Raw genomic sequence first — 18,295 nt, forward strand, 5'->3', positions numbered from 1 at the left:
AATACCAGTGCCAGGCTCTGGCACTCCCTGCAGACCTGGACAGCTGCATGTTTTTGTGCGAGCTCCATTTGTGTTGTTGCATCCTTTCTGACGAGTGCTGAGGACATGGCTGCCCAACAAGTGGTTATCATACTGGGCTCCTCCTGAGAGGGTAATGACCACCAATTGAGCTCTGGAGTTGGTAGGTTGACTGCATCCTCCCTACTGCTGCACCATGCCCTGCTGGTGCACCAAATCCTGTTTACTGGACTTATTTGCAGTTATCCTGGTCACTCATGCTCCCTGGAGCCATTTAAATTTCCTGTGGTTGCCCCAAAAATGCCTTCACCATGTCAGCTTTGTTCACAAGAGCTGCTGGTTCCTGATAGGTGTCTGGGCTCTTGCTCAGGTTTCCCTAAGAAAACTCCCTGCCCAGCATACTCTAGTGCTCAGCTCACACACATTACCATAGGTGCCACTGATGTTGCTGCTGTTGCTGCGGTCACTGCTCACCTTGCTGACTGACTGGTGGCTGATGATTTAGTGATGTCACTAGTTTGCTTGAACAGAGGACAGGGCAGAAGTAGGCCACTGACTTGTACAGCTCCTAGTGATGGCCACCTGGAAGTCTAGCAGCTTGGAAATCCTGGCAGGTGCTAGTGGTCTAACTGGTGGCTCTGTTGCTATTATGCAGGAGCAGGAAACAGGGATCTGCAGGTTTGGCAATGTCATAGTTGATTTGGTAGATGACAGGGTAGAAATAGGCCACAGTCTTGTACAGTTGCCTGTGATGTTCTGGTTGGCATAGTAGCTGTTTGGGTATGAATGGAAATCCCTGCTTTGACAGATGTTTCTGGTTTAACTGGTGTCTCTTGCTATTATGTGGGAGCAGGAAGCAGGGATCTGCAGTTTTGGTGATGCCATAGGTGGCTGAATAGATGACAGGGCAGAATCAGGCATCCTACTTGTACAGTTGCCTGTTATGTCCTCGTTGACACAGTAGCTGCTTGGGTAGGAATGGAAAATCTGGCTTTGCCAAGTCTTTGTGGTGTTGCTGGTGGCTTTGTTGGTACTATCCTGGAGCAGGAAGGAGGCTTTTGGTGATATCAAAGGTGATTGAGTAAAGGACAGGGTAGAAGCTGTAAAGAACTGTTGTTTACAGCTGCTTGTCATATCATAGCTGTCATAGTAGTCACTTGTGTATGAATGGAAATACTGGCATTGGCAGAAGTTTGTGGTGTCACAGTTGGCTCTGTTGCTATTGTGAAGGAGCAGTGATCTGTAGCTTTTGCAATGTTGTAGGATGCTCAGTAGATGACAGATGCATCTTTCTTGCACAGCTGACTGTGATGTACCAGCTGGCATAGTAGCTGCTTGGGTAGGAATGGAGACTCTGGCTTTGGCATGTATTCGTGGTGTCACTGGTGCCTCTGGTGCCATTATATTCAGGAATTGCAACTACAAAAAATTTACCGGGACTGAAAGCTGTTGCTGTCGTTCACCTTCCCCTTGAAGCCTTTGGAACACAAACACTGTGGATATGCGCTTTCCTTCCCACCTAAGTGTACCATCGTTCGCGTCGGATTCCAGCTCAAACGCTGAAAACGTCCAGCGGCTGCTCCCACAAGTGTGCCAGGACCGAAACCTTTTTATCTTCCCCTTGTCGCCGTTCCACACAACCGCTAGATGGGGCAAGGCACTTGCCTAACAAACTGGATGTACCGTGACGCTCCCTAACAGACCCCAAGGGCAGCTCGAAAATCGAAAATGTCAGGTACTGCTCCCACAGAAAATACCCAGACAGAAAGCTGTTCACTTTTCCGTTGCAGCCTTTAAACTGCTCCACCAACACTGAGGCTATGTGCTTCCCTTCCCACCTAAATTTATTATCATAATTACTCTCTGCAGATTCCAGCTCAAAAATTGAAAAACTCCAGGGACTGCTCCAGCACAAAAGATCACAGGACTGAAAGCTCTTGCTCAGGTTCTTTTTCCCCACACCACCTATAAACTGAACCACGAACACTGAGGCTATGCTTTTTCCTTCCCCCTTAAATGTACCATCATATTCTTTCACTCTAGTCAGAGTCCAGATAAAAAAGTGAAAACATCAGGCACCACACCGAAGGTGCCAAGACACAAAGTTGTTGCTGCTCTTCACTTTCCCATTGCATCCTATAAACTGTACCACCAACACTGGGGCTATGCATTTTCCTTCTCACCTAAAATTACCATCACATTCAGGCTTCAGAGTCTAGCTAAAAACTGAAAATACCCAGCAAGTGCTCCCACCCAAAAGATACTAGGACTGAAAGCTGTTGCTGGCATTTCCATTCCTCTGGCAACCTATCAATTACACACAGACACTAGAGCTATTCACTCTCCTTCCCACCTAAATGCACCATCACATTATTTATCTGCATCAGATTCCAGCTCCAAAATTGAAAATGTCCAGTGACTGCTCACATACATAAGGTGCCAGGACAGAAAGCTTTTTCTTTCCCCATGCAGGCTATGAACTACACCAGCAACAGTGAGGCTATGTGCTTTCCTTCTTACTTATAGAATCCTATTTTTTTAATGGCCAGCAACCAAACTTGAAACCTGAAAAAATTTTCATCAATTGCTCCCATACAAGAAGTGCCAGGGCAGAAAGCTGTTGCTGACCTTCACTTTCCTATTGCACATCCTATTGCAGCATATAAACTGCACTACCAACACAGAGGCTATGCATATTGGCAAACCACTACCAATGCAGGCTAGGATCCCAGGTGAACTTACCTAGTACTGGTAGTCAAGTGAAAGAGTGAAAAAAATGTGACTGTACACTTTGTTTAGGAAGGCGAGCACATAGCCCCAGTGTTGGTGCTTGCAGTTTGTAGGCAGCATGGGGAAAGGGAATGCTACAGCAGGAAGGTAAAGGCTAGCAACACCTTTCTGATATGTCACCTATTGTTTTGGAGCAGTCACCAGATATTTTTAATTTTTTATATTATTTGATATGAGATAGACTGTGTGATGGTGCATTTAGTTGGCTAGGCAAGTGCATAGCCCCTGAGATGGTGGTGCTGTTGAAAGGCAACAGGGGGAACGCAACAGCTCACTGTCTTGTCACCATTTGTGTGAAAACAGTTGCTTCACCTTTTCAATTTTAGAGCTGTGCTTGCCATTAGTTAGATTTTGTAATGGTATGTTTAACATTACATAGTGCATAGTGCCATTGCTGGTGGAGTTGTTGAAAGGCTACAGGGGAAAGTGAACACCAGCAACAGCTTTTTGTCCTGTTTCCCTTTGTGTCAGAATAGATGCTAGGTGTTTTCAGTTTTGGAACTGGGATCTTGGTATAGTGAAAAATACAGTAACTTTACTGACAAGGCAAGCACATAATCCCAGTATTGGTGGTGCTGTTGAAAGGCTACAGCAGAAAGGTGAAGGCCTGCAAAATATTTCTGCCTTGTCACCTTTTGTGTGGGAGCAGTTGCTACATGTTTTCATTTCTGGAGGTCTATCTTGCAGAGTAAGAGGGCGTGATAGTACATTGCTGGCTAGGCAAGTTCATATCCCTGTATAATTATGCTGGTGATAGGCTACATGGAGAAGGATAAGGCCATCAACAGCTTTTTGTCCTGTCACATTTTGTATCAGAGCACTCACCAGACAAATTAAATTTTGGAGCTAGCTCTCTGTTAAAATAAATGTGTGATTGTACATTTAGTTGGCTAGGCAAGCCTATAGCCTCTAGTACTGGTAGTGCCATTAAAAGCTACAGGGGGAAGGCAAAAGACCTTTCTGGAGCCTTTCTTTGGGAGCACTCACCAGGCATTTTCGATTTTGGATCTGTATTTGGGGTGAGTTAGAGGGTCATGGTACGTTTAGGTATTTCACCTTCACTTTGTAGCTTTTCAACAGGCTCAGGTGATAGGGATGTTAAAGACAGAGCTTTGGTTTGGGTGGGACTGGGAAACAGGCTGTCAATGCAAATTTATGGCCAGCCACACCTTTCAGTGCAGGGCACTTCTCTGTGGGAGGCACATCTGGTGGTTTTTTGTTTTGTTACTGTGCACTGGTGCCAGTCAGAGCTAGCCAGTGGAGCATGATCGGAGTCTAAGTGTTGGTGGAGTTTTGATATGGCCTACTAAAATGAAGGTGACTGATAGCAATAGTTTTTGGCCCTTGTGTGTAGTGTTTGATAAACCTAGCTGTTTGCTCTCCATTTTTGTGCTGGGCTCCGGTGATGGTTAAGTATTAGAGAAAAGTCAGAGCCTTGGTTTAGTGGGGCTGTCAATGGAAGGTGAGGACCAGCAACAACTCTCAGTCATAGACACTTCTGTCTTGGGACCCTAGCTAGAGGCTGTCCTTTTTCTTACTGGGCTCTGGTGATGGTGATGATTAAGTGACAGAGCCCTGGTTTTGGTGGCACAGTGAAATGGCCTGTTAAGGGAAGCTAAGGACCAACAAGCATTTTTAGCCCTTGTTGCTTCCTTGTGGGAGTCTTTGCTGGAGGTTTTTGTCTTTTGGACCTGGGGTCTATCTTCAGTGAAGATTGTGGAGATGGAAATCATTAGGTCTCATAACAAGCACACTGGTGGTGGTGGGGTTGTGTATAAGCTGTAAAGGGCAGCTGAGGCATGGACATAGGTTCATTCTTTAACAGTTCTGTATGACACCATTTCCTGAAAGTTTTTTCTGTTGTTTTTTGGGTCTGACTAGTGAGAAGTGGGAAAATCATTAGATGTCAGAAGCAGAGATTCTTGCTGATGGGGCCATGAAGGGGCTGTCAAGGGAAGGTAAGGCGTGGCAAATTCTTCCAGTGTTAGCCACTTCTGTGTGGAAGCCCTAGCTGCCTGCTGGGTGTTATCTTGCTGGGTACTGGTGATTGGATAGGTAGTAGAGCAAACACAGAGCTCAGGTTTTGGTGGGCCTCTGAAGGGGCTCCCAGGAGATAGTGAGGGTCAGCAATAGCTCTTAGTGCTGACTACGTCTTTTGTGTGAGCTGTAGCTGGCAGCTGGCCTTTTTCTTGCTGGCTGTGGTCATGGCGATGGTTAGGTGTTAGAGAAGAGACAGAGGTCTGGTTTTGTGGGCCTCAGATGGGGCTGCCAAGGGAATTTGAGGACTGGCAGCAGCTCTTGGCCTTTGGTAGTTCAGTGTGCATTCAGTTTCCCTTTGCTTGCCTTTGCATCTTGCAGCACACCCACGGCCACCCCTCCTGATTCCTGACAGTTCCAGGATGGCTGGGAATGTAATTTAAAGAGTTGTGCATAATTGCTTATTAATTATTAGGTAATCATCCCTGGATTATAATGATAGTGTTCCTGTGCACCTTGTAAATGTAGTTCAGCCCTGTTGTCCAAAAGAAGAGGTGAAGATTTTATGACTGCAGCATCATCTCTGAAACAGCTCTGCTTTGGACTGTAGTTGAAGGGCCTCATTCCCATATGTGCAGGAGAGTCTTGAGCTATGTGACTGGACTTGTTTTCATATTCCCTCAGGAACTGCTATTTTTATTACCTTGTATGGAGCCTGAACAAGGGTCAGAAGGCTGCAATGTAACAGTGTAATCCAGGATTATAATGAATAGACATCTGGCGTTGGCAGGAGCATGAAGAAACACTCTTTGTACTGCCACACTGGTACACAAGAAAGCTGGTTGTAGACTGGAACATGACACAGCTGAGTTTTTGGGATATTCAAGTTTTCCTTTAGTGTCAGTGACCTAATGCATTTACTTTTAGAATTGATCAAGCTGCATTCACTACTTCAAGAGATAATTTGTTCCTGTCAGATTCAGGCACATGGAAAACTAGAGCAATTACTAATCTAAGTGAAGTGTCTGGGTCTTGTTTATACATTTAGAAGCACTTGTACTAAAAGCAAATATGCATACAATAAAATGCCGGCTTGGGCCACGCCTAAATTTATTCTCTTTTCTAGCTGTTGCTGCAAAAGTTTGAGGTGTATCTCAGCTAAAAAAAAAAAAAGTAAAGCCTCTACTTAGTAATATGCTGCCTCCAAAGACATGGTTTTCAATGTAAGGGCTCTCTGTATTCAGTCATGCAGTTACATGTGAGGATTTCTAGGAACACCGAACACATTATATTTCAAACCATTTCTTTGCTAATTTATGGAATTTTTTTTTTTTTGCGTTTTGGCCTTAGTTTTAGAAACTTGGCAACTAAGTGCTAAGAAATTTCAAAGATTTGCACAGGTGAATAGAGAGAGACTGGGACATTGGTGCTTCTGCTCGTTTTCTTCTCTTAGGAAAAGACCTAATGAGTTTACACAGAAGTAGTTTTCAAATAATGTAACGTGCTTTTAAGCTCTGTTCATGTCTTCAACATCCTTTCTACTGAAATGTCTTCCCTAATCAGATAGTAGACAGAGCCCTCTACTTGTGCTTGAGTCATTAAATGTATCTTATAAAGGACACAGTGCAAAAGATTCTTAGAGATGGTGGAATTTGTCAGCCCAACAGAGGTCATATTGCCACAGCACCCTGCGCTCGGGTGCAACCAGTAGCAAGGCTGAGCTTGTTATTCCTAGTAGGCACATGCACACACACCAGATATGAATATTTAATTTTTCATAGGCAGGGCTAAAATACATTCAATACAGATGATGCTGACATTACACTACTTTATTTACTATTGGGCTGTCTGTAACAAAGGCTGTTCAGGGACTGAATAATGTGCTGTTTGCTCTTCTCAACATAAGAGTGTTACAATATTTAATATTACCTGATGTTTATTATCACAGAAAACATGCAATATCAGTAAAATGTTCCATCCATTCAACACAAAATGATACAGCATACTCTACCAACCAAACTATGAGCTGCCTGTTGCAAGCAAACATTCTGAGAAATACTATCACCTGCAAACCTTGTAGATTAAGGACATGCCTTGGAAGAGTAGAAGGCTGTGTGGGCAAAACATCCAAAGTATATAAACTGTAAGACATACACAACACTATTCAGGGGTATGTTGGCTTTTCAAAACAAAATGTTTTGTCACAGTGCATTTGATAAATGTGTTCTGGGAAGCATATTTCAGATGATCATTTCCTGAGAAAATCACAGGCTAATAAATAGTCTGGGAGTGTTGATGAAGGCGTTTGCCTAAGTGAAATGGAAGCTGGGGCTCTGATCCCACATCCATCAGTTTTAGATAAAGAAATCAGGTAATAGAACAGGTATTGTAGTGTGTGGGGTGTGGTGGATTATTTGTGCGTCATCTCAGATGAAGTCATGTCTTAGAAAGTACTCACAGTCCCTGCCATGAAGTGGTATGCAAATATGAAGTGGAGCCATGGAACAGAAACAAGCAATTATGTATTACTCACTCTTCTGGAAAGTCCAAGGCTTCACTGCTAAAAGCTGCTTATATTTCTACTGAACGTCCTGCTGTTTCTCCAACAAAAAGGAAAACAGGCATGACTTAGATCTGTATTTACCAATAGTTTGAATGTCTCAACTCCACATTCAGACTATGCAGCATTCTGCATGGCTAATGGATATTCTTTGATGTTTTTATTTTTTAATCTGTCACTACATTTAGTGTCTGGATTCTGCACATGCAGCTATACTGGGCATTTCAGGCAGAGTAGGGATATCTGAGATGACCCTCACAAGCTAATTGGGGTATTGGATTTGGGCTAGTCACAACCTCATAGAGTGGTCTGTTGGTACATGCTAAACAGCAAAATGTCCACAGAAAGTGGGTGGGATCAGTTTTGGTTTAAAAACTTCACATTGCCCTGGTCTGTATGTGTATTCAACAGAAAAGAAGTGAAAAGGTTAGGTGCATCTAGTGTGGTGAAATGGATTGGCAAATTCAACTTTAACTGAAAGAAAATGAGCTTGTGAAAACATGTGTTTTTAATGCAACTGAAACAATCATCACTTTGACTTATTTAGAGAAAGAATGGAGTGGGGGAGGAAAGTATGTGTATATTGAATATCTTAATAACAGGGAGCTAATGCAATAACTTTCTGAAGCCTGGTCTGAATGGGTTGAAGACATCTTGATTTTCTGCTTTCCAAAAGGCATGTCACATGATGGTACTTTGAATACCAAGTATACATCTGTGTTTGTATTGCTTTGTTCTTGGACAGGACACTGTTCCTCATTTCATCAAATTTATAGCCAAACTATGATATCCAATTACATCTTTCCTTATGCCAATACAAAGCAGGAACACTTTAAGGTCCACAGATTCGTTTATGACTTCCAGTGTAAAGGTACCTTCTGTGCGTCTTTCTTGTAACTGGTGCTTAGTGTGAGGTTCATTATCTCTCCATGTCAAATCCTGATCTTTGTGTTTCTAGATGATTAACCCTTTCTGGGACCTAGCCTCTCAATCATACAACTGAAAACTTCTTTTGACCGCCTACGAAAGACAATTGGAAGAATTTCCCCCTTGTACTGGGATCTTAAAAATTATCCCAGACATTGTAGTGATATGCATAAAGATTTGAGCTTACTCTTTTTTTATTACAACATTTCTACAATACAAAGAGGTCCTCTGGGATCATTAATTTCACTAAGGAAATGAATTTAATACCTTGTTCCCTGAGAAACATGTGCTTTTCAATTTATCTGAGCAAAATCTCTTCTAAGATTTCAATTTTTCAAATGTTTTATCTTTTTCTTTTCCCTGTCTAGTTATCAACAAGAGAGCCCTCATGATAAAGGCACGTTGCACTTAAATGAAGGGTGAGCTCCTGGAGCAGCTCACACCCGGGTTCTGGAATTCCTTGCTATTTCCATTTCCCTTCTTAATTCTTTTTGTCTGTTACTTTGTACCTATTTAAAGTAAGGGATAGGATCTGAGCCACTTCAAAGCCACAAATGCAAACGTGTCTGTGACATATTCTTAACTGTCTTCTGGCGTCATTACAGCTAATGCAAACATTTTCCTTCATAAAATGACTGTCCTGCTTGCACAGCACCCACCTGCCACTCAGCATTGTCACTATAAGGCTAGGTCACTCTGGGAAGCTTTGTGCAATATTTCCCACTAGTAACTCAACGGGAATAGACAGTCACTCCAGCAGCACGTTGGGAAGTTTCTTTATGTCCTAACTTGGTCATCGAAAAGCTTTTGGGAAAGATGGGTAGGTAAGCTGGTTAGGCATATGTAGTTTAGGGATCACCTATGCTGATGGAAAGAATAACCTCTGTGTGGCTGAATCATTAGCCACAGGGTTGAAAGAATGTATTATATCATGAAAAGTGAAGTCAATAGAATCCTTCTTTCAACAGGCACAATCTTAGCATGTTACTATAGCAGTCCTCATTCCCTTCTCATGCTCATTACTACTGAAATCACTATGCCCACTCTGCATATCAGACAGGTGACTGAACAAATGAAGTAATGATAGCAGATTCCTTTCCCTAGATATATGCTTGTGATCACAGATGTATAAAATAGATATATAAAGCTCAGATTACAAATTTTATTTCCTGACCACTGGCAAAAAATAGTAGACAACTAGCCAACACCATTCCTTGCTGAATGTTAGTGTCTGCAGTAAGAAATCCAAATTAGGATTCGGAGTTCCTCCTGTGCCACTCTGAATGCATGTATAGATGTATTCTTTTTGATGCTGTATTTTTAACTATCTAGGCCCCCATGCAGGCATACAATAGCAGTATGTTATGGTTATTTCTGTTATGTGACATGTATCTACAGGAGAACTTTACAGAATAAGGAAATACTTCAGCAGTGACAAATGCTAACAAGATGAAACATTGAGGAACCTTCAGCCAGTGACATGACAATCAAAGATGTAAGCTTCAATAAAACAATCATATAGGCAGGAACCGGTTTGGCTTGCAATACCTCATGAAGCTATGTGAAATATGAGAGCTTTCCAAAGCTATTATTTGAGAGTTCAAGGAGTGTAAGAACAGACAGCAGAGAGGAAATAAGCTATGCAAATTTTATGTAGATATCTTTTGTTGGAGTATGACTGAAGTTGTGGAGGAGGAGCACCATTTCAGGCCAATTTAAAAGCCAGGCTGTCCACTTGAGATCAGACTCCTTTATGTACAGAGATGTGGTCAAGGATTCTTCTCAGTATTCTGTCCTTGAACTGGTTTCCCATAGTGTCTTCTGAAACGTAAGTGATCATACATTCTGTCTTTATGATAACATTTTATTATTTTTCCCTCCAGTTTACTTCTTATGGGACACTGCTATATAATAAACAGAATGTTGGAGATCTAGATCCTTAAATGTGTCTATCTCGGAAGTAGATGACATTGAAGGATGGTTTAGAATTATGCTTTCCATCATAAGACTGCTATAAAACCTATTTTAAATTACAAAATCCTGAAACTGGAGTAGATGAGGTCTGACATGCATAGGTAAAGTGGGAGGGAGATTCAAGACTAGACTAGCAAGTAATACTAGTGTTCAGCATTGATATGCATCAGCAGTACAGAGAGAGCATGGTTTATAAAGAGGTGCTAGAGGTCAGTATTCTTAATAGCACTGTCAATGTCCATGGCTTTATACAAACAGATTTCAGCCACAATTTTTGAGAATACACCAACATTGGAGCTTAAATCCTGTTCTCAGAAGTTCTAAAGGAAAAGACTGTGAAACAGAGTTTAGCTTTCTCAGACACTCTTTTAATTTTAATAATTTTACTTTTGGTCTTTGAATTTAATGCAACCTGAACTGGGCAAGTGAAAATAACAGTAAAGGCAATGTGAGGTAGCAAAGCTGTGAGAGAAATAAAAGAGAAAATATCAGATTAGAAAGAAAAGATTGTGTAAGTCATGTTATGCTGCAGAAGTAACTCACGAATTCTGTAATGCATTTGGAAAGGCTAGTTTGGGTAGCAAACGTGGACAGCAACAGAACTTTAGACAAATATAGCAAATATGAAGGAATGTTTTTCAGAGGAAGAATTTGGGGAAGGAAGGCTTCACTAATTATAGAGAGCAGTATAAACAGAAAAGTTCAGTGGAAGAAAGAAGCAATGCAAACAACACAGGGAGAAGCCCAGAAACAGAGGCAGAGAAACAGAATAGAACATGCAGATTAGATTGAGCATTCCCTGGAATATCCTTGAAAATGGAAAATCAAGATCATTTCTTGTGCTTTACATGGATTGACTTATGTCGGTTCTTATCTGAGAGATATCGAGAGAAAAAGAAATTTCAAAATTTTTGCAGCCATTAACTTATATTTTTATCACTGATCTCAAGAACAAGCTAAATATCATTCCTCATTATGGGAGGTTACAGAGGTTTAAGTACACATATAGGTCATGGAAGGATAAATGCAGCTATGTTTGTCAGATGTTTAGCCACTTTAGTAATTAGAGCTGTCTAAGTACCTGGCATGGAAAGATGCAGAATCATGTTGGATAAGACACTGCATAGAATGATGCCAGTCTCTTAGCTCCAAAAGAACTGTGAGGGATTAAAAAGCTGACATTTGTACTTTCTTAGCATATTATTTAAATTCATTAAAAGAAATGGAAATTCTTCCACAGGTTTCAGCAAGCTTTTGACCATGTCTTCCTTCATTCATATGACATTTCTGTGGTATTTTCCTCTCCTGTTTGCTCTAACTTTCCTTCAGGACTGAACTCTCTGATCTGATTTTGCCTTCTTACAGTCAGTATGTGCTGCTGGTCCCATCAGTTGTGCGGAGCGACTCTCCACAGACTGCTTGTGTGCAGTTACAGAACCTCACTGAGCCTGTGTCCATGAGCATTGTCCTGGAATATGGCAGTATCCAAAAGACTGTCTTTGAGGAATCTGTGGCAAAGAATGTTTTCTTCAAGTGCAGCAAGTTCAAGGTATCTTCTCTTTTGAAGTCACTGAAGAGGGTGTAGAAGCTGGAAATACTTCCGATTGCGACTCTCCTTATCAGTGAGGGAAAGAAGATGAAGCATGTGTATAGGGAATAGGACACAAAAGAGATAAACTGCTGGAAAAGATGACAAAATAGGAAAAATAAAGATATATGGATTGTAGAAGGAAGCTAGAGGAAGGCTTTCCATCTCCATTCACAGATCACAGGTCCCTTATGGGACTATTTTAAGTGTCAAACTGGAGAAGCCGGATGGGTCATGCTCATTCCCTTTCCTGTGACTCTGCAAGATCTTGACAGATAAGACAAAAAATTCCCAAGATTAGGTCCTCCTGAATGCGGCAGGAGAAAACACTTCAGAATTGAGCTAAGTGGCTGGGGAAACCTGCATACAGGCACACATGAGCCAAGGAATGCATAGGACAGAGCATAGTTTAGTACCGGGTGACAGATTATGGAATTTCCTCAGCAGAAATTGCCAGAAATGATCTCACCACCCAAGATGGACCTTCTCATGACTTTGCATAAGCTATTCAATTGGTAGTCAGTATCTTACTCAAAACCCCTGAGCATCAGGGGACCTCAACATATCTCATTTATCTCTTTTCCTCTGGGGTTTTGATCCTTTCTAGGTACCTCCTGCTACTTCTGATCCCGTGGCATTCATTTCCTTCTCTGCCAAAGGCACCACAATCAACTTAGCTGAGAGAAGATCAGTGGCGATTCAGAATGTGGATAATGCTGTCTTTGTCCAGACGGACAAACCCATCTACAAACCAGGGCAAACAGGTGGATGATGAATTTGAGTCAGCTAGAGAAGTGAGAAATTGAGTGCAAGGGTGGGTCTAGAATGACAAAACTTCCTCTTGTGGAATAAAAGATCATAACATGCAACATCCATGAGCAATCCTTCAGATTGTGTATGATTGTCATCTGACGTTGGGATCATCAAAAATTAGTGAAAAATAGAACCAATTTACAAAATTGTAACAAATTAGTAGTTTGCGTTTTTGCTGAGTAAATTGCATTTACAGGACCTTAAGTTCTGACAGGTTTACATAAAAACCTGTCAGAACTTCAGTCACATAAAAAATATCCTTAAAAGTACAGAAAGCTTGGATTCAGGTTAAGCTTGGAACTAATAAAATTAATATAAAAATAAAGTAAGCACCTTGCTTCCTGTCAACAGCTCTTTCTACTTAACTGCTGATTTATTTAAAAGTGCTGATTCCATCACAATATTTAAATGACAGTAGTAGCTGTGGTATAGTTAGGTATCCCTTTAGCATAATTATACTTCAATGCTGCGCGGAGTTTACACTTAAAATAAAGAATTCCTTCTCTATGATTTTTTCAATGATCTGGTTTGTGTAAACAGTTTTTTAGAAAATTCTCCAAAGAACTGAGTCCTTCAAGAAGGACTGGAGGCAGTACAGAGTAACTGTATTTCCTACAGAGGTTAATTAAGTCCAGTGGGCCATAATCAAAGATATTTCAGCTGACATTTATTATGGTTTTCTTTTTTCACTGGCTAAAATAATCAATTCCTTTCTAGTTCTCTGGGGACTCTTTAGTTCCCCCAAAAATCCTGGGCAAACTTTGTTTCACTTGTATACCGAAAGTGATATATCACTGCTAATAAAGTAAATGATAGACACATCTTGGGGATATGGTTTTGGGGTTATTGTGGTGGTGCTAGGTTGACAGTTGGACTAGATGATGTTGGATGTCTCTTCCAACCTTCATGATTCTGTCACCTGTGATCCCATTTTGTCCTATGTCTTTTTCAGTGATGTTTCGTGTGGTCACTTTGGACACCCTGCTCAGACCTGTTCAGGAGACCGTAAGTATGAGTGATAGTCAAGCCTTTTCAAGCACCCTCTTGACATACCTCTTCACTGAGACTCTCTCACTTAGAAATTCAATAAGAAGGGCATGGGATAGGCCTCCTGTTATTTTTTGAGAAATGCTGTAACTCAGCTTCACACTCCATCCTTTTTCTGCCTTTATAGAGGGCAAAGGGTCTGAAAACACTTCTGGAAAGCTCTCACAGCACACAGATTTTGTAGTCACTTCACCTGTCCCAGATACCTAAAAAAAGACTGGATGATTTTGTAGAAAAGATAAATCCATAAACAGGTTATCCTCTTAAAATTATCTCTTTAATTACAGACAGGAGTTTTGAATTGTTTCCTTGGCCCGGTCTTCTCTATCCAGAGAAAGCTGTTCACAGCCTTCTTTATATTCTAGCGTTTCTCAGTCTCCACAGTTAATTTCTTGATGTTTTGATAATGTTTTTTCTCTCCTTTTTTTCCCCTCCTCCAGTATCCCAGAATCATCATTGAGGTAAGACATGCAACATGTCATTAAAGCACAAGTTGCTTTGGAAAGACTGTACTTCATCATTCCCCATAGAGTCAATAGCTGACAGAGACTCATCCAGAGCACACCATTTAAAGTCAATGGACTTGAACAGTGGCACTATCCATTATCAAGCACTAGAGGAGAGGAAATCAGCAGAATGGGAGATGTCAGTCAGAGATGATGTGAGGTTGCTGCTGTGTCTTCCATTAGAATTCAGACAAGAGTGTTCCGTCTAGTCCTACTTTGATAGGACTACAGTAAATGAGTTGGTGAAATAACCTCATTCTCATATAAGCATAAGAATAGTAACTTTCTGAAATGTCATGTTCTGCTGGGGGAAAGGCTAACAATGAATCTTTTTTCTACCACATATCACATCACTACATCTTAAAGCACTTTCTGAAGGAGGCCAGCACAATATTCCTGTTTTACAGAAGGAATTGAGCCAGAAAGATTTATGCTAGAAGAGTTACAGATAAGCAACCTGCATCCCAATCAGGTCATAGTTCTGAATGATCTGAGATCATCTGCCAGTGTAGCTAATTCCCAGTTAAATATAAACTCAGGTTTGTTTAATCCACAATCAGAGATGGAAAATTAATGAGAAGTCAGAGCCCATATCATCATCCCCAAATCACATTTAACCTGTGAGGTGCTTAGCCAATATGTCAGGCTTGAAAGAAGGCAAGACAAGAAATATCTCTTTCTCCCACTTTCCAGGATCCAGAGCAAAACAAGATCTTTCAGTGGCTGGAGGTAGCATCTAAACATGGGATTGTCCAGCTCTCCTTTCCACTAATCTCAGAGCCTATTCTGGGGTCCTACCACATCACTGTGGAGACAAAGTCAGGTACAAAAGAGTACCACTTCTTCAGAGTAGAGGAATATGGTAAGCAAAGATTTACAAACAATCCTGTACTAGCAATGAGGCTGACTGCCCAAGTCAGATAAGAAAGAGCTACTAGTGCAGTAGTTAAATTCTTTGAATTCTCCATTTTATGCCTGAAGAATAAAGACATAGAGAGAGCTGGATGGACTAAGTGAAGGCAGGAAGGCATTTCATGTTCAGAAGAAATGCTAAGAAAGGCAGTATTTCTCAGGTGTTAAATTAGGAGTCTAATTCTTTTCCTGTTGGGAAAGATCCACATCCTATCACTCAGGCCTTATACTCCCTGTCTGTTCAGAGACAAAATGAATTAGTCAAGTCTGTCCTGTTTGGTGGAGGCCATCACTATATGAAGAGCAGTGTGAGTAGAACTCTGAAGATATCTATAAAATGGTTTACAGGACAGGTATGAGAATGTTACTGCAGGAGGCTGGATAGCCAGTGGAAGTGCAAGATAGAAAGCAGTAGATAGTGGAGGTGCCAAAGCCCTCATAGTGATCTACTTACTCCCTGGAATAGATCATATCAAGGGAGTTGTTGAATTCATTTTGATCTTACAAATTTTCTTACCTCACAGTGTCAGGTTTTCCTTAGTCCCCAGTGAAGGCTTGCACAACTCCCAGTTCTGTGGGGTTTTTTGTAAAGGCAGTAATGCATCTTTTCTTCTTACCCTCCAGAGCTCTTTCACACCCTCCAGTCTCCTGTGTACAGGTGTGCAAGAAAAAGGCCTTTTCCAGCTATGTTGTCATTAATGCTGGTGACCTGGTATAAAAGATAAGCTGAAGAGAGACAGTGACAGTGATCTGTTTGATTTTACTATTTCATTTAATCTGTTGCTTTTCTCCTTCGCTGGGGCTGGATTGCATAACAACTTTTGTTCTCCAGGGCTTAACTAGTTTGAGACATCAGCACTATTCCCACCTTTTTCTTTAAGAAAATATATTAAAGTGATTTATCACAGTTTTTACTGTGTAATATAACTAGTATGATTATTATTTACTTTTTAAAAAGTTACTCCTCTTGCCACCTAAGGTTATTTTTTCTGCTATAATATCCTATAGACAGTTCCTAGTTATACTCTTCTTTGAACCATTTCCTCTCCCTTGTTGGTGAAAATGTCTTTGCCAGCTGTTTTTTTTACTGTCTTACACACACACCTGCCTATGGCATGCAATTGCTGATCAGTCATATTCACATTACATTCTCAGTGCTGCCAAAATTTGAAGTGACAACCACTGTGCCAAAGAGGATTTCCTTCTTTGATGAAGAACTCAGGATGAATGTTTGTGCTTCGTAAGTATGAGAGCTAATGACAACACATTTGTGCACAACAAATACAGGATAGAGGATGGTGCGCTATGCTGAGAAGCAGAGATCCTGCGGCTGATTCATAGTATGGGTTAGAGCTATAACTTCCATGACATAAAATATGAAAACTCTCCTCATGCTACAAAGCAGAATTAGAACTGGGAGAGTTTTTGGGTTTGTCCAAATCAAGTGGTACATACTTGCTAGCTGTTGTTTTTGATTATTACAGAAAAGGAGAGTCTATCCTTAAAATTGCTGCCTTTGATACTGTCAAAGTGCTGGGTGCCATGAGCTAAAAGGGTGAATAGGGATTTTAGTGCAATATGTCCTGTTTTATGTAAGGCACTAATGAGAAAAAGCAAGCATCAGGGAATGATATCCCAACCTTGAGTCCAGCACCGCTTTCCAGATTCAGACCTTGAAGAATAACTACACCGAGGCAATGGAAAAGCAGGCCTTTTTTTAACAAGATGGCAGAAACAACCTAAAAATTGTAAAAGGGAGCTCTATAAGGGCTAACTGGTCGTAATTCCCAGCTGCTCTTCTGTCTGTGCTCTGGCACTCCTGAGGGGTTTAGAATCTTCATTACTCTGCAATTGTTGCAGGTTTAATGCCAAATCTGCATGATTGAATTCTTGTATCTCTTCCTCTCCTAGGTACACTTATGGCCAACCAGTGCAAGGGAATGTCCAAATCAGTGTGTGTCAGCAGCACTTTTATCGACCACACTGTGAACAAAGACAGAAAAAAACCTGTGAAGCTGTCACTGGGCTGGTATGAGACATGACAAGTCTGTTCTTCCCTGTCAGCCTTGCTATCCCACATGTAGCACTGTATTGGGTGGCCTTATTCATTTCCAGGGGAACACTGGTGAGACAATCTCAGTCATGTGTTTTTCTCATTATCTCACAGGCAATGCTGAAAGACCATGAACATAGCTTTTACCAATGACCTCATTAAAATGCTTTTAATTAAAAGTGCTGTGGTCATAGAGCACAGGAATCATGCAAGATGGTTTTAAGAAGGAGCATGAGTATTGAGAAGACCAGGGGAAATAAGGAGAGTATTTTCCAGGTACTAGAGAAAATGGTATTGAAACAGTGATCTGGAAAGGGAGCTAGGGAGTAAGAAATGTAAGGTAGGAGTGGAGTGCTTTAGAGACCAAATAATATGGATTTAGGAGTAATTATTAAGGAGACTTCCCAGTCTGACTATCCAGGAGTCATTCAGGCAGTCACTCTCGCACCACCTGAACTGGCACTGAAGGCCCTTCACAGCAAAACACCCACACTCAGCTGTCAGACCAGCTTTCCTTACCGGCTAGACCCCAGTTTTTCCATAGCAGAGTCTCAGATTACGAGACCCAGAAAATAATTTAATCATGGTGTAAACTAAATAACAAAGTAACACAATAATGGAATAACAGCAAGAACTGTGTGCCTTCAAGGAGGGACCCCAAACAAAGGAACCCCAGGTCTTTTATACCTTTACAGTCTAAGAGCAGGCAAGCCTGAGGGTTGTAGGCTCCTGCTGTGTCTCTCCGTGTCTGGTCACCTGGCTGTGCCACAGGCTCTTGTGCCCTTTATTATGTAAAGGGTCAGCAGTTCACAGCCTCTTGCCTGGAGCTCCAGCCACCCAGAGGTCAATCTGCTGCTTGCACTGCAGCTGCACACCAAGCTACCTACATTGAATGCATTTCTTAACACAATTTTCCGAACCTTGAGAAAAATGAGCTTTCCCCTTTGTGCTGTTTTTTCAGCTGGGGAAGGATGGCTGCCTCAACACTGTCATCTCCATCAAAAAATTCCAGCTTTACCGCGGCTATGCCAGGATGTATACCAGCCTCAACGTAGAAAGCATCGTCACTGAAAATGGGACAGGTACATCAAGTGGAGGTTGGGAGTAGCTGATTAAAGTTAATACATGGA

The 18,295-nt window shown here is 41.4% G+C and overlaps 1 protein-coding gene across 1 annotated transcript in view; it reads left to right on the plus strand.

Moving 5' to 3' along the window:
- Positions 1–10,035: 10,035 nt before the first annotated feature.
- LOC103801943 (ovostatin-like) overlaps positions 10,036–18,295 on the plus strand; it is a gene marked incomplete at its 3' end in the record, with an annotated part of 28,269 nt that continues 20,009 nt past the window's right edge. Inside the window, exons 1-9 of the mRNA XM_009074381.1 lie at positions 10,036–10,100; positions 11,612–11,795; positions 12,442–12,598; positions 13,600–13,652; positions 14,135–14,155; positions 14,894–15,062; positions 16,268–16,352; positions 17,024–17,141; positions 18,127–18,247. Coding sequence (XP_009072629.1) covers positions 10,036–10,100; positions 11,612–11,795; positions 12,442–12,598; positions 13,600–13,652; positions 14,135–14,155; positions 14,894–15,062; positions 16,268–16,352; positions 17,024–17,141; positions 18,127–18,247 — 973 coding nt within the window. The remainder of the gene's footprint in view (positions 10,101–11,611; positions 11,796–12,441; positions 12,599–13,599; positions 13,653–14,134; positions 14,156–14,893; positions 15,063–16,267; positions 16,353–17,023; positions 17,142–18,126; positions 18,248–18,295) is intronic.

The sequence above is a fragment of the Acanthisitta chloris genome, unplaced genomic scaffold (genome assembly GCF_000695815.1).
Source record: "Acanthisitta chloris isolate BGI_N310 unplaced genomic scaffold, ASM69581v1 scaffold9755, whole genome shotgun sequence".
In the NCBI taxonomy this organism is placed as follows: Eukaryota; Metazoa; Chordata; class Aves; order Passeriformes; family Acanthisittidae; genus Acanthisitta; species Acanthisitta chloris.